Genomic DNA, 13,903 nt, shown 5'->3' on the forward strand with positions numbered 1-13,903 from the left:
CTGACTTGTTTTATTAATTTTATTTTCAGGTATACTTTATGGTTATATTATTGTTTTTTTATTATTTTATATTTTATTCATATAAAACGGACACAATCTAAATCTATTTTATTAGAAAGGCATTAACAACAATATCAGTAATGGTATAAAAAGATAATTGTAAAGAAATACACAGTATGAATCGATAGAAATAACCAATTTAAAACTAAAACAGAAATAAACAAATCAGATATTTTTTAATGTATAACAACAACAATATTAACCAATATAGAATCAAATTTTAAAAAATGTAAAACAAACAAAATTAATTAAATTTTAAAATGTATAACTAAAGCAGAAATAAACAAATCAGATATTTTAAATGTGAAACTAAAAACAGTATTAAACAATATAGAATCGAATTTTAAAAAATGTAAAACAGAAAAAATTAAAGAAATAGAAATATTTTAATTGAATAACTAAAACAGTATTAATAATATTGAATAGAATTTATATCTTAATCAAAGCTGATTAAATGTATACATTGAAACAGTATGAAACAAACCAAATACAATGTTTAATTGTAAACTCAAATTGAAAATTTATAAATCTTTTAAAATGTACAATCAAAACAGAATTAAGAAAATTAATACAGGGGGGAAAATGTAAAATCTAACTAATCAAACAAAAGAGATCAGATATTACACACAAACTTAACACACTTGATCAAAATGAATAACTAAAACATAAGGCTAGCTAACATGAATCAAAATCTATTAATAAAAGTACATCGAGTAAATAAAAACAGTGTTATTGATGAATCATCTACGTATCAAAGCATTTTTAATTGAACAGAGTATTGAACCTAAAACACGGCGATCACGTTCAGCTTTGTTCAGTAAATTTAACACCTCAGTCAGTTTCTGATTTGCACCCCTTAATTGTTCATCTATATCACGCTGCTGGTGTAAAACATATTCAGATATCTGATCAATTTTTACCTGGTTTCGCTCCAGATATTGCAGAACTAGTTGATTAAAATCGGGTTCGACGATAGAGATGGGTCCTGTTAGTGTGAGATCATCGGCTTGTTGTGGTTGGAAAACGTGGTCGCCGCCATGATTGTTTTCTTCCTCCTTTTCTGGATCGTCTTCTTCTTCTACTACTAAAGACGGGTATGGTGTATATACAGGACTGCGACCGCCACCTAGCGTTGAGGCATAACCATCGCTGGATTCACCGTCATCCGACCAGCGTTGAGGGCTTGGTGCTAAAACATCATTAAAAAGAAAAAGTCTTTAATATATTGTTTAGAAAGTCGTAATTTTACATTTAATAAAATAAAACACTCACAATGTTGTGCCTCAATACTGCAATCAGAAGGTCCGTTGGGGCTGCTAGCCGGAGACGTGGGAACTAGAGGAGAAATGCATATATAATGTAATTTAAATTAACAGAAATGTGTACACATCGTATTCGATTAATGTATTTTCACAGTTAATAAAACACTTACGTTGTTGTATTTCAAAAACACTTTCCCGGGGTCCGAGCGGGCTGGTATCCGGTGATCGCGGAACTAGAGTAGAAGCAGATAGTGCATATTCAGAAAAAAATTCAAACTAGCTCTAGCATGAAACATTCAGCATGGACGGGCGCACAATTCAACAGTTATAAATTACATAGATTTAAACCGTATAAAACAAGATAATACATTACCTAAACGAGCTTCATCTTCATCATCACCATCATATTCAATATGTTGATCCTGTACGGCGGTATAAATTTTCAGCCTCTTGTTTGAAACAGGGCTAAAGTTATAATCAAGGCGTCTTTTTTCCGGCCGTGTCGAGCTGACCAACGTGGCTTGGACCAGATCGGTGGCTTCTTGCTCGTCCTCCGCTGTTAAATCAATGACCTCGATTATATCTGAAACATAAAAGTGAAAATATTGTATTAATAACGTTTAGATTATGTATAGCTGCACCATTCTAGAGATATTGAATGACCAAAATCACATGACTATTTCTGTGGCCTGTATGAAAAGCGCTCGTCTTCGGGCCACGTGTGTTTTCTAACCGGGTTTCGAATACACGCTAGGATACAATGGGCCTAGAATATTTCATTTAAATAAAACATTTACCTTCTTCCCTTTGTGCGTCAGCATTGGATCGAGGCAACACTACGAGATAAAGCAGAAATGTATGATTTAAAACAGCCGTTTATATAACATATAAAATATCCGTATAAAACAGTATTTACTCACAGAATTGGTTGATGGCTTCAAAAGCATCAATCTCTGATGAATTTAATTCTGTAACATAAAAGCTGATAGATTGAAAATATTTCAGGTCACAATATGACTGACGAAGTATTACTTAATGTAATGTATTACAGCATAATAATAATATTTTACTTACGACGAGCCATGCTTCCTCAAAAAGTTTAGTGTAGACTAGAAGAGATGGTGAAGGAGACGAATCACATCAACAGGCGATGACCAGATGAATAACTTTCCCCTGGTTGTCTGCTGTATTTAAGTATAAAGATGTGGGGGTCGTGCCCAGGTGTCGGCGAGAGATAAGAACCATAAAAACTACTCGAATGTATTACTTTCAGGATCACAAACACGGACTTTTATATAATAGTAGAAATAAAAATATCTTTTATATATTATGACAGCTAGTTTATAGATTATTTAATTATTAAACAGTATCGTTAAAACCTGATATAAAGTAATGGAATAACTCGAATGTAGGGTTAAATAAAGTATATATATATAGTCGTGTATGTATTATATCACGCATATCTTTAATATTGAATCATTTCACTTTATATGAATGAAATGAAAAACATTGTTATTTTCTATTATTGTAGTCGGATAATATATAATCAAGCATCCGGAAACATTTTATCAAGTAATATTACTGTTTTAATGGTGACATAAATACGTGGTTATTTTGATTAAAATATCAGATGTGTTTGGATAAAACATGGAATATGATAATTGTAGCTAATACGGTCTTTTAGACTATTGCATCCAAGTTGATGTAATACACTCGTTTATTATTTAGATAAGGTTAAACATATTTAACAGGGTGAAAATAAGGGGATAACCGAATTTATGTATTTGCTGAGTAAACACTAGATGGCGCTAGAGGTCTATGTTTGTGCTCAGAGACCCATGGCGCTTATCGGCATCAAAAGACCTTAGCGGAACCACCCGCTGTTCGTGTTCACAGATGTGTTCGGATCCTTACTGTGTTTATTACAACGGACAACGGCTATAACCTTATCGCAGAGACTTGTAGACGCTTCATGCAGCGCTGAGGAAATTAGTTCGACAGAGGTGCCGCACGACTGTTTGCATAACAGACAGCCAAATTCAAAGAAACGTAAACGCAGTTTAATGTTTGTATCAAATAAACTTAAATAGACTAAAACAAGACGTTCAATAATGATTATCTGACGTATGCCAGATTATTAACGTAAACAATATACAACCTACTTGCGGCAATCATTAAAATGATGTAAGAGGTTATCTTTAGCATGGATTAAAATATGTAACAACGGGGTATTGAGTTAAACATCATACCAAAATGATGATGGTTTATTAAATACAGTTTCTTGAATTCATTTATTTCTATATTGAGCCAAAATAATATAACATTCAAATCGTGTCAAGTGTTTATAATAATATTTAATATTCATTGTGTAGGAATATAAAATATTTGTAATTGAACATTTATTCGCAGGTTACATCATAGATAGATTAAAAAATTGTACGAGATAAACTTTACGTTAGAAATGGGTCTTACAACAGAGTTATTCGTTTATTGTTTTATTATAACATTTAATTAAAGTTAAATATTTGATATTCATTGTGTAGGAATATAAAATATTTGTAATTGAACATTTATTCACAGTTTGCATCATAGATAGATTAAAAAATTGCATGAGAATCTTTACATTACAAATGGATCATACAACACAGTTAATCGTTTATTGTTTTATTATAACATTGAAATAAAGTTAAACAACCATAATAATCACGATGGATGAATATTTCTCAATGTTGAACAATCATTATCTCATTCGCACAGATAGAGAGACATACAAACAGACCGAGAGCCGTACCAGAGAGACGCAAACAGATATAAAAACACACAGTCTCACGCTTTAACAGCCGGAAAGAGCTGGACTGAACGATAAACATGTTAACGGACGTTTGCTTTTTATTTAACATCCGATGTCATAATGTTCGCTTATCAGATACACGCATATGCCGTAACAGTCATCAGATGTATTTTATCTTTCTCAGGCACGCTTCAACCGGTTCAAATTTCCCGCACACACACCCACACAGGCACAGCCAGAGCCTCTCGACACACCCACACTCGAGCCGGAGAGACGCACACACATATGCCTGGTGCCAGTTCTGACCATAACAGAGCAAAGGCAACACACCGGTGCATATACCTTAGTTTATTAATTCTAACATAAGTTAATTACATTAACATAATTTAAAACAATAATGACAATATAATATTGTATAATTATAATAATTGAATTTATCAAAATAATTAAAATATATTACTGTAAATTAGTTAATGATATAGTTTTAATATCGGTTGATATAATTTATTTCATTAAAATCTATTTCATAATATTAAAATATCTAATTTTAATGTAATAATAACGGTATTATTAATTTAATTTAAATGATAAGAATCTAATTAACGGAATTATTAATTTGATTAAACTGATAAGAATCTAATTACCGGAATTATTAATTTAATTCAACTGATAAGAATCTAATTACCGGAATTATTAATTTAATTCAACTGATAAGAATCTAATTAACGGAAAGGGGCGGGGTTTACACCGGAAGCCCCGCCCTAAAAGGGGCGTGGCAGTCATCAATCAAACTTTTTGACACATGCCACCTTATATTTCTCTCTCTCTAATATAATATTTAAAAATGACATGTGGACTGACCGCGGGCCGCCAGCAGACACTTATTTAAAACCAGCGGTCCGATGGCGGACCACCGTCGGAAAAGCGGCGGGAGCCGATGGTGGGCCGCTGGATTAACGATGAGCAAATTGACGGTGGACCGCGGGCGGCGCCCGCCAGAGGACCGCCGACTTTGCCGCCGGCGGGCCGGCAGCGGCCCGCTGGTCTTATGTTAGCTGGGATAATACAAATAAATAAAAGTAAATAGACAAAAAAGACGTCAAAAATACTGTAAAAGGACGTCAAAAAGACCCCGAAAAGACGTCGAAAAGACGTCAAAAAAAGACGTTGAAAAGACGTCAATAAAAGACGTCATAAAAACTTTCATTCTGGCTCTTCAGAGGACGTAATTTCAACGTCTGACAGAGACGTAGAAAAGACGTCTTTTGGACGTAACTTTGCTTGGTGGGTTTTCCTCTGCTTCTAGCCAAAGTTACGGTGCGCCAGTGCTTGTGAACACTGAAAAGACTTTCACGCACTCAAAATTTGGTGCGCGCTCCATCGAGCCGCGTAAAGAGCAGGGTAAGAATATCGAAAATAGAAGGGTTTGTTTTTATTGTTTAGACCCGAATCATTTGATTGCTGACTGTAAATCATGGAAGAAGAAAAACACTGTAAAATCTAAAAGTGTAGCTAATGTGGTTCTTGAGACGGTGTCTAACAGTCATGATCAAAGTTGTTCAGATGCTTCTGTTTTCTCTCCATTTGTGTTCAAAGGCACTGTATCAGTTAATCCTGATTCTGCAACGAAAACCATTAACATCTTGCGAGACACAGGTGCTGCTCAATCTTTTATTCTTGAAAATGTGCTACCTTTTTCAAGTGAAACCTACTCTGGGACTGATGTGCTGGTTCGTGGCATAGAGCTGGGCTGTGTAAAAGTTCCTCTTCATACTGTGTGTTTGACATCTGATTTGGTTTCAGGTCCAGTTCAGTTGGGAGTGCGTGCAAAACTGCCAGTAGAAGGGGTCAGTTTAATTTTGGGGAATGACCTGGCTGGTGGTAAGGTTTTTACTCATCCAGTGGTGGCCGCACGTCCTGTTTGTGAGGTAGAACTTGGTACTAAATTTCCTTCAATATTCTGTGCGTGCGCAGTTACTCGTGCACAGGCGCGAAACAATGGTAGTGATATTGATTTATCTGACACATTTATGTCTTTTCCAGACAATCCAACGGAGTTTAAATTATCTGTTCAACCTAGTGTGTTAAAAACAGATGATGTTACTGGTCACGAGGCTTTGTCTATGGGAAGAGAACAACTTGGTAAAGCTCAAAGGTCGGATCCTTCTCTTGTGCGCTGTGTTGAAGCTGCCGAGGGCAAAGTAGAGAGCGACACAGATGACGGTGTGCAATACTTCTGGGACAGAGGCGTACTAATGCGTAAGTGGCTGTCACAAAAAGCTAAAGAAGTGGGTTTTAGTCCAGATTACCAAATAGTGTTACCTTCTGAGTATCGAAAAGCAGTTCTTAAACTTGCTCATGATCACATTCTATCTGGTCATTTGGGCATTAATAAAACGTTTACACGAGTGGCTAAGTATTTTTATTGGCCTGGTTTACGCTCTGCTGTGTCAGATTTTTGTCGTGCGTGTCACGTTTGTCAGATCGCTGGGAAACCCAATCAGAACATCCCTCCAGCTCCTTTGCAGCCTATTCCAGTGATGGGAGAGCCTTTTGAGCGCCTCATTTTAGACTGCGTCGGCCCTTTACCAAAATCAAAAAGTGGTTATCAGTATATTTTGACGTTAATGTGCACTGCAACGCGCTACCCCGAGGCAATACCGTTACGAAATCTTAAAGCGAAAACTATCGTTAAAGAGCTGATAAAGTTTTGTTCCACTTTTGGTTTACCTCGCGTTATTCAGACAGACCAGGGAACAAATTTTAAATCTAAATTGTTCGAACAAGTATTGCAAGGAATTTCAGTAAGTCATGTAGTGTCAAGTGCATACCATCCACAGTCGCAGGGCGCTCTCGAGCGATTTCATCAAACGCTCAAATCAATGATGCGTGCTCATTGTGTTGAGTCCAACTCAGACTGGGCTGAAGATCTTCCTTTACTGATGTTTGCTATCAGAGAGACTGTTCAAGAATCATTGGGTTATAGCCCTGCTGAGCTTGTTTTTGCTCATGGTTTACGCGGACCCTTAAAATTATTAAGCGAACAATTAGTTGCTGACAATAAACAGATGGTACCTGTATCTGAATATGTGAATTCAATTAGGGAACGTCTTCGTAATGCTTGTGAAAAAGCAAGGACTAATTTAGCTGAGGCTCAGGCTGAAATGAAAGTGCGTTATGATCGCAAAAGTGTGTCTCGTTCATTCCAGCCGGGTGATTCAGTTTTGGTGTTGCTGGCTACGCCAGGCTCGGCTTTACAGTCAAAGTTTTCAGGTCCATACATGGTGACCAAGAAGTTGTCTGACACAAACTATTTAGTTTGCACTCCTGACCGGCGAAAAAAATCTCGTATGGTTCATGTCAATATGCTTAAGGCTTATGTGAAAAGCGATGCTCATCTACCTGCTGTCAAACCAAGTTTAGTTGCGTCCTCTGTAGCTGATGAGATTGAACAGGATTTCTCTGTACCCTGCGGTCGTTTGATAAATTCTGTTATATTAAATGACTTGGATTCGCATTTAAGTTATTTATCTTCAGATCAAAAAAGCGATATTGTTGAGTTACTTGAAAATCATCGCTCTCTCTTTAGTGACATTCCTTCCCAAACCACTGTGCTTACACATAATATAGATGTTGGTGATGCACGACCGAGCTGAGGTTGAGTATTTGCGGCAAAATCATTTTGCGAGTCCCAGTTTGAGTGCATGGAGTTCACCTTGTCTATTAGTCCCCAAGTCTGACTTGTCGGTTCGTTTCTGCACTGACTATCGGAAAGTCAATGCAGTTACGAAGCCCAATTCATTCCCATTGCCACGTATGGAAGATTGCATAGATCGAGTCGGTCCTGCCAGGTTTGTGACAAAATTAGATCTTCTTAAAGGGTATTGGCAAATTCCACTTACGTCACGAGCCTCGGAAATTTCAGCTTTTGTGACCCCTGACGATTTTATGCAGTACTCCGTAATGGCTTTCGGGATGCGCAACGCACCGTCAACCTTTCAGCGATTAATGCGTATCGTATTAAGTGGTGTTGAGAAATGCGAAGCTTATCTCGACGATATTGTGATTTATTATTCTAGCTGGGAGGAGCATATGGTTTCTTTACGTGAAGTGTTTGCACGTCTGGTTAATGCCTCTCTAACTTTAAATCTAGCTAAATGTGAATTCGCCAAGGCCACCGTAGTGTACCTAGGAAAAAAGGTAGGTCAGGGACATGTGTGTCCAGTTGATGCAAAAATTGCGTCTATTGTGGAATTCCCAGTGCCAGGGAATAAAAGAGAGTTGCGTAGATTTTTGGGTATGTCAGGATACTACAGAGGATTCTGCCGTAACTTTGCTAGTGTTGTGTCTCCACTAACTGATCTTCTGAGCACCGAAAGAGTTTTTGTGTGGTCTGATGCATGTGATCAGGCTTTTCGAGCAGCAAAAGATTTGCTGTGTAACGCTCCTATTCTTTCAGCACCGGACTTTGAGCGTCTCTTTAAATTGGAAGTGGATGCTTCTGCTACTGGGGCTGGAGCTGTTCTAATTCAGGAAAGTGAGATGGGTATTGATCATCCAGTGTGCTATTTCTCAAAAAAATTTACAGCATGTCAACGCAGATATAGTACGATCGAGAAGGAGGCTTTAGCACTACTTTTAGCGTTGCAACATTTTGAGATTTATTTGGGTGGAAGTTCGTTCCCAATTCGTGTGTACACTGATCATAATCCTCTTGTTTTTTTGGATAGGATGCGCAATTCAAATCAGCGATTAATGCGATGGTCTTTGGAAGTCCAGGAATTTAATTTGGATATACGGCATAAGAAAGGTTCGCAAAATGTGGTTGCGGATGCGCTGTCCAGAGTTCATGGTGCTGAAGTTGAGGTTTAAGTTAGTTGGGTAGATACAAACTGCTTGTTTGCATCTTTTTGGTGGGGAGGTGTTACGAGTAGTGTAGTGTAGGCTTGTGTGTGGTTTCTCTCTTGCGCTCTCGCGCTCTTTCTCTCTCTTTCTCTCGCTCTCTCTTTTTTTCTCACTCTTAAGTATTCGCAGGTGCAGCGGATTACGTTGGGACGGACCATGATTGGCGGCGGCTATAAAAACCTGAAGAGAACATGGGTTCGATGGCTCCCCGCTCTCTCTCGATTTCCCCGCTTGTTCTCAGTGGAGAACGTGATCCCATGAGTGTTTGCTTGTATATTGAGATGCCGTTGTGTTAATTTTTAACCGGCGATTGAAACCCGGTTTACTGTCTCCCTGTCGGGCTTGGAGCATGTAGGGAGGTTTGGTGCCTTATTTGTTATTTTCGTTTTCTCCTGTGTTTGTTAGTAGGGAGGTAAGTTTTCTGTATTTTATTTTATTTGTTTTCTAGGGAAGTTTAATCTAATTTAGTTAGCTTGGTTTATTGTCATTTATTTTGGCTGAACCCCTCCTAATGTTATTTTTGCTCCTTATTTCTGTAAATAAATCATATTTTCTTGTTAATTCTTAGTGGTTGTGTTTTTGGTATATTTTGGGGAGAGAGAGCGCGGGGGCACCAGGGATTATATTTTTAATCCCTGTTATTTTGTTACGTTTTTGGTTACATCTCTTTTTGATTAAGGATTTTTAATTTAATTCGTAACTTTAAACTGTATTTTGTGGTCATTGGAAATTGGCAATAACTTTAATGTTAACGTTATTTAAAGAGCAAACTGTTTGAGCGCTAACGTCACATAAACACCACGTTTAGAGAGGAAAACATTATACAACTCGACGCATTTCGAGATTTTTCAAGATTTTTTCATTTTTCGAGATTTTTTTTTCATTTTTCGAGATTTTTTTTTCATTTTTCGAGATTTTTCAAGATATTTCATTTTTTGAGATTTTTTCATTTTCAAAATTTTTTCATTTTTCTAGATTTTTCAAGATTTTTTCATTTTTCAAGATTTTTTCATTTTTCGAGATTTTTTTCATTTTTCGAGATTTTTCAAGATTTTTTTCATTTTTCGAGTTTTTTCAAGATTTTTTTTCATTTTTCAAGATTTTTCAAGATTTTTTCATTTTTCAAAATTTTTCAAGATTTTTCAAGATTTTTTTCATTTTTCAAGATTTTCCAAGATTTTTTCATTTTTTTTTCATTTTTCAAGATTTTTTAATTTTTTCGAGATTTTTCAAGATTTTTAAAATTTTTTTTTCATTTTTCGGGATTTTTCAAGATTTTTTTTTTTCATTTTTCAAGATTTTTTTTCATTTTTCGGGATTTTTCAAGATTTTTTTCATTTTTCACATTTTTTTTTCATTTTTCTGGATTTTTCAAGATTTTTTTTCATTTTTCAAGATTTTTTTCATTTTTTCGAGATTTTTCAAGATTTTTCAAGATTTATTTTTTTTCATTTTTCGGGATTTTTCAAGATTTTTTCATTTTTCAAGATTTTTTCATTTTTTCAAGATTTTTCAAGATTTTTCAAGATTTTTTTATTTTTTCGAGATTTTTTCGAGATTTTTCAAGATTTTTTCATTTTTCAAGATTTTTCAAGATTTTTTTTTTCATTTTTCAAGATTTTTTTCATTTTTAAAGATTTTTTTTCATTTTTCGGGATTTTTCAAGATTTTTTCATTTTTCAAGATTTTTTTCATTTTTCAAGATTTTTTCATTTTTTCGAGATTTTTCGAGATTTTTTCATTTTTCGAGATTTTTTTCATTTTTCAAGATTTTTCGAGATTTTTTCATTTTTTCGAGATTTTTCAAGATTTTTTCATTTTTCAAGATTTTTTAATTTTTTTGAGATTTTTCGAGATTTTTTCATTTTTTCGAGATTTTTCAAGATTTTTTTCATTTTTCAAGATTTTTTTTAATTTTTTCGAGATTTTTCGAGATTTTTTCATTTTTCGAGATTTTTCAAGATTTTTTTATTTTTCAAGATTTTTTCATTTTTCAAGATTTTTTCATTTTTTCGAGATTTTTCCTTTTTTCCAAAATTTTTCGAGATTTTTTCATTTTTCGAGATTTTTCAAGATTTTTTCATTTTTCGAGATTTTTCAAGATTTTTCAAGATTTTTTCATTTTTCAAGATTTTTTCATTTTTTCAAGATTTTTTCATTTTTCAAGATTTTTTCATTTTTTCAAGATTTTTTTCATTTTTCAAGATTTTTTAATTTTTTCGAGATTTTTCGAGATTTTTTCATTTTTCAAGATTTTTTCATTTTTTCGAGATTTTTCCTTTTTTCCAAAATTTTTCGAGATTTTTTCATTTTTCGAGATTTTTCAAGATTTTTTCATTTTTCGAGATTTTTCAAGATTTTTCAAGATTTTTTCATTTTTCAAGATTTTTTCATTTTTTCAAGATTTTTTTTCATTTTTCAAGATTTTTTAATTTTTTCGAGATTTTTCGAGATTTTTTCATTTTTCGAGATTTTTCAGGATTTTTTTATTTTTCAAGATTTTTTTCATTTTTCAAGATTTTTTCATTTTTTCGAGATTTTTCGAGATTTTTTCATTTTTTCAAGATTTTTCAAGATTTTTTCATTTTTCAAGATTTTTTTTCATTTTTCAAGATTTTTTCATTTTTTCAAGATTTTTCAAGATTTTTCAAGATTTTTTTATTTTTTTGAGATTTTTTCGAGATTTTTCAAGATTTTTTCATTTTTCAAGATTTTTCAAGATTTTTTTTTTCATTTTTCAAGATTTTTTTCATTTTTAAAGATTTTTTTTCATTTTTCGGGATTTTTCAAGATTTTTTCATTTTTCAAGATTTTTTTCATTTTTCAAGATTTTTTCATTTTTTCGAGATTTTTCGAGATTTTTTCATTTTTCGAGATTTTTTTCATTTTTCAAGATTTTTCGAGATTTTTTCATTTTTTCGAGATTTTTCAAGATTTTATCATTTTTCAAGATTTTTTAATTTTTTTGAGATTTTTCGAGATTTTTTCATTTTTTCGAGATTTTTCAAGATTTTTTTCATTTTTCAAGATTTTTTTTAATTTTTTCGAGATTTTTCGAGATTTTTTCATTTTTCGAGATTTTTCAAGATTTTTTTATTTTTCAAGATTTTTTCATTTTTCAAGATTTTTTCATTTTTTCGAGATTTTTCCTTTTTTCCAAAATTTTTCGAGATTTTTTCATTTTTCGAGATTTTTCAAGATTTTTTCATTTTTCGAGATTTTTCAAGATTTTTCAAGATTTTTTCATTTTTCAAGATTTTTTCATTTTTTCAAGATTTTTTCATTTTTCAAGATTTTTTCATTTTTTCAAGATTTTTTTCATTTTTCAAGATTTTTTAATTTTTTCGAGATTTTTCGAGATTTTTTCATTTTTCAAGATTTTTTCATTTTTTCGAGATTTTTCCTTTTTTCCAAAATTTTTCGAGATTTTTTCATTTTTCGAGATTTTTCAAGATTTTTTCATTTTTCGAGATTTTTCAAGATTTTTCAAGATTTTTTCATTTTTCAAGATTTTTTCATTTTTTCAAGATTTTTTTTCATTTTTCAAGATTTTTTAATTTTTTCGAGATTTTTCGAGATTTTTTCATTTTTCGAGATTTTTCAGGATTTTTTTATTTTTCAAGATTTTTTTCATTTTTCAAGATTTTTTCATTTTTTCGAGATTTTTCGAGATTTTTTCATTTTTTCAAGATTTTTCAAGATTTTTTCATTTTTCAAGATTTTTTTTCATTTTTCAAGATTTTTTCATTTTTTCGAGATTTTTCAAGATTTTTTCATTTTTTCGAGATTTTTCAAGATTTTTCAAGATTTTTTCATTTTTCAAGATTTTTTTCATTTTTCAAGATTTTTTCATTTTTTCGAGATTTTTCAAGATTTTTCAAGATTTTTTCATTTTTCAAGATTTTTTTCATTTTTCAAGATTTTTTCATTTTTCAAGATTTTTCAAGATTTTTTCATTTTTTGAGATTTTTCAAGATTTTTTCATTTTTCAAGATTTTTTTCATTTTTCAAGATTTTTTTCATTTTTCAAGATTTTTTCATTTTTTCGAGATTTTTCAAGATTTTTTCATTTTTCAAGATTTTTTCATTTTTTCGAGATTTTTCAAGATTTTTCAAGATTTTTTCATTTTTCAAGATTTTTTTCATTTTTCAAGATTTTTTCATTTTTCAAGATTTTTCAAGATTTTTTCATTTTTTGAGATTTTTCAAGATTTTTTCATTTTTCAAGATTTTTTTCATTTTTCAAGATTTTTTTCATTTTTCAAGATTTTTTCATTTTTTCGAGATTTTTCAAGATTTTTTCATTTTTTCGAGATTTTTCAAGATTTTTCAAGATTTTTTTCATTTTTCAAGATTTTTTTCATTTTTCAAGATTTTTTCATTTTTCAAGATTTTTTTCATTTTTCAAGATTTTTTTCATTTTTCAAGATTTTTTCATTTTTTCGAGATTTTTCAAGATTTTTTCATTTTTTCGAGATTTTTCAAGATTTTTCAAGATTTTTTTCATTTTTCAAGATTTTTTTCATTTTTCAAGATTTTTTTCATTTTTCAAGATTTTTTTCATTTTTCAAGATTTTTTCATTTTTTCGAGATTTTTCAAGATTTTTCAAGATTTTTTCATTTTTCAAGATTTTTTTCATTTTTCAAGATTTTTTCATTTTTCAAGATTTTTCAAGATTTTTTCATTTTTTGAGATTTTTCAAGATTTTTTCATTTTTCAAGATTTTTTAATTTTTTCGAGATTTTTCAAGATTTTTCAAGATTTTTTTTTTGAGATTTTTTCAATTTTTGAGATTTTTCAAGATTTTTTTTCATTTTTCAAGATTTTTCAAGATTTTTTCATTTTTCAAGATTTTTTTCATTTTTCAAGATTTTTTCATTTTTT

At 31.8% G+C, this 13,903-nt stretch overlaps 1 protein-coding gene across 2 annotated transcripts; it reads right to left on the bottom strand.

Annotated features, from left to right (window-relative positions):
• Nucleotides 1-534: 534 nt before the first annotated feature.
• LOC100535857 (uncharacterized) lies at nucleotides 535-2,486 on the bottom strand. Of its 2 annotated transcripts, none has more exons than XR_012402252.1 (7): nucleotides 2,397-2,486; nucleotides 2,243-2,304; nucleotides 2,120-2,158; nucleotides 1,696-1,905; nucleotides 1,493-1,555; nucleotides 1,333-1,395; nucleotides 535-1,249 (listed from the first exon to the last, which is right to left on the bottom strand). XR_012402252.1 is itself a non-coding variant. In XM_021475362.3 (7 exons), exons 1-7 carry the CDS (start codon nucleotides 2,404-2,406, stop codon nucleotides 801-803), a joined length of 882 nt encoding a protein of 293 aa, XP_021331037.1. In that variant the 5' UTR covers nucleotides 2,407-2,486; the 3' UTR covers nucleotides 535-800. The 2 variants fall into 2 exon arrangements, 1 of the variants encoding a protein (XP_021331037.1); XM_021475362.3 differs by having other exon boundaries at nucleotides 2,243-2,290.
• Between the last annotated feature and the right edge of the window lie 11,417 nt (nucleotides 2,487-13,903).

Source organism: Danio rerio, chromosome 4 (assembly GCF_049306965.1).
Source record: "Danio rerio strain Tuebingen ecotype United States chromosome 4, GRCz12tu, whole genome shotgun sequence".
In the NCBI taxonomy this organism is placed as follows: domain Eukaryota; kingdom Metazoa; phylum Chordata; class Actinopteri; order Cypriniformes; family Danionidae; genus Danio; species Danio rerio.

What these genes read in the sequence shown, in the direction of transcription:
- LOC100535857 (XM_021475362.3), bottom strand. An exon ending in TGTTTTTGAAATACAACAAC is followed by an intron (nt 1,396 to 1,492) that starts GTAAGTGTTTTA and finishes TTTCTCCTCTAG; the next exon opens with TTCCCACGTCTCCGGCTAGC. An exon ending in CAGTATTGAGGCACAACATT is followed by an intron (nt 1,250 to 1,332) that starts GTGAGTGTTTTA and finishes ATGATGTTTTAG; the next exon opens with CACCAAGCCCTCAACGCTGG.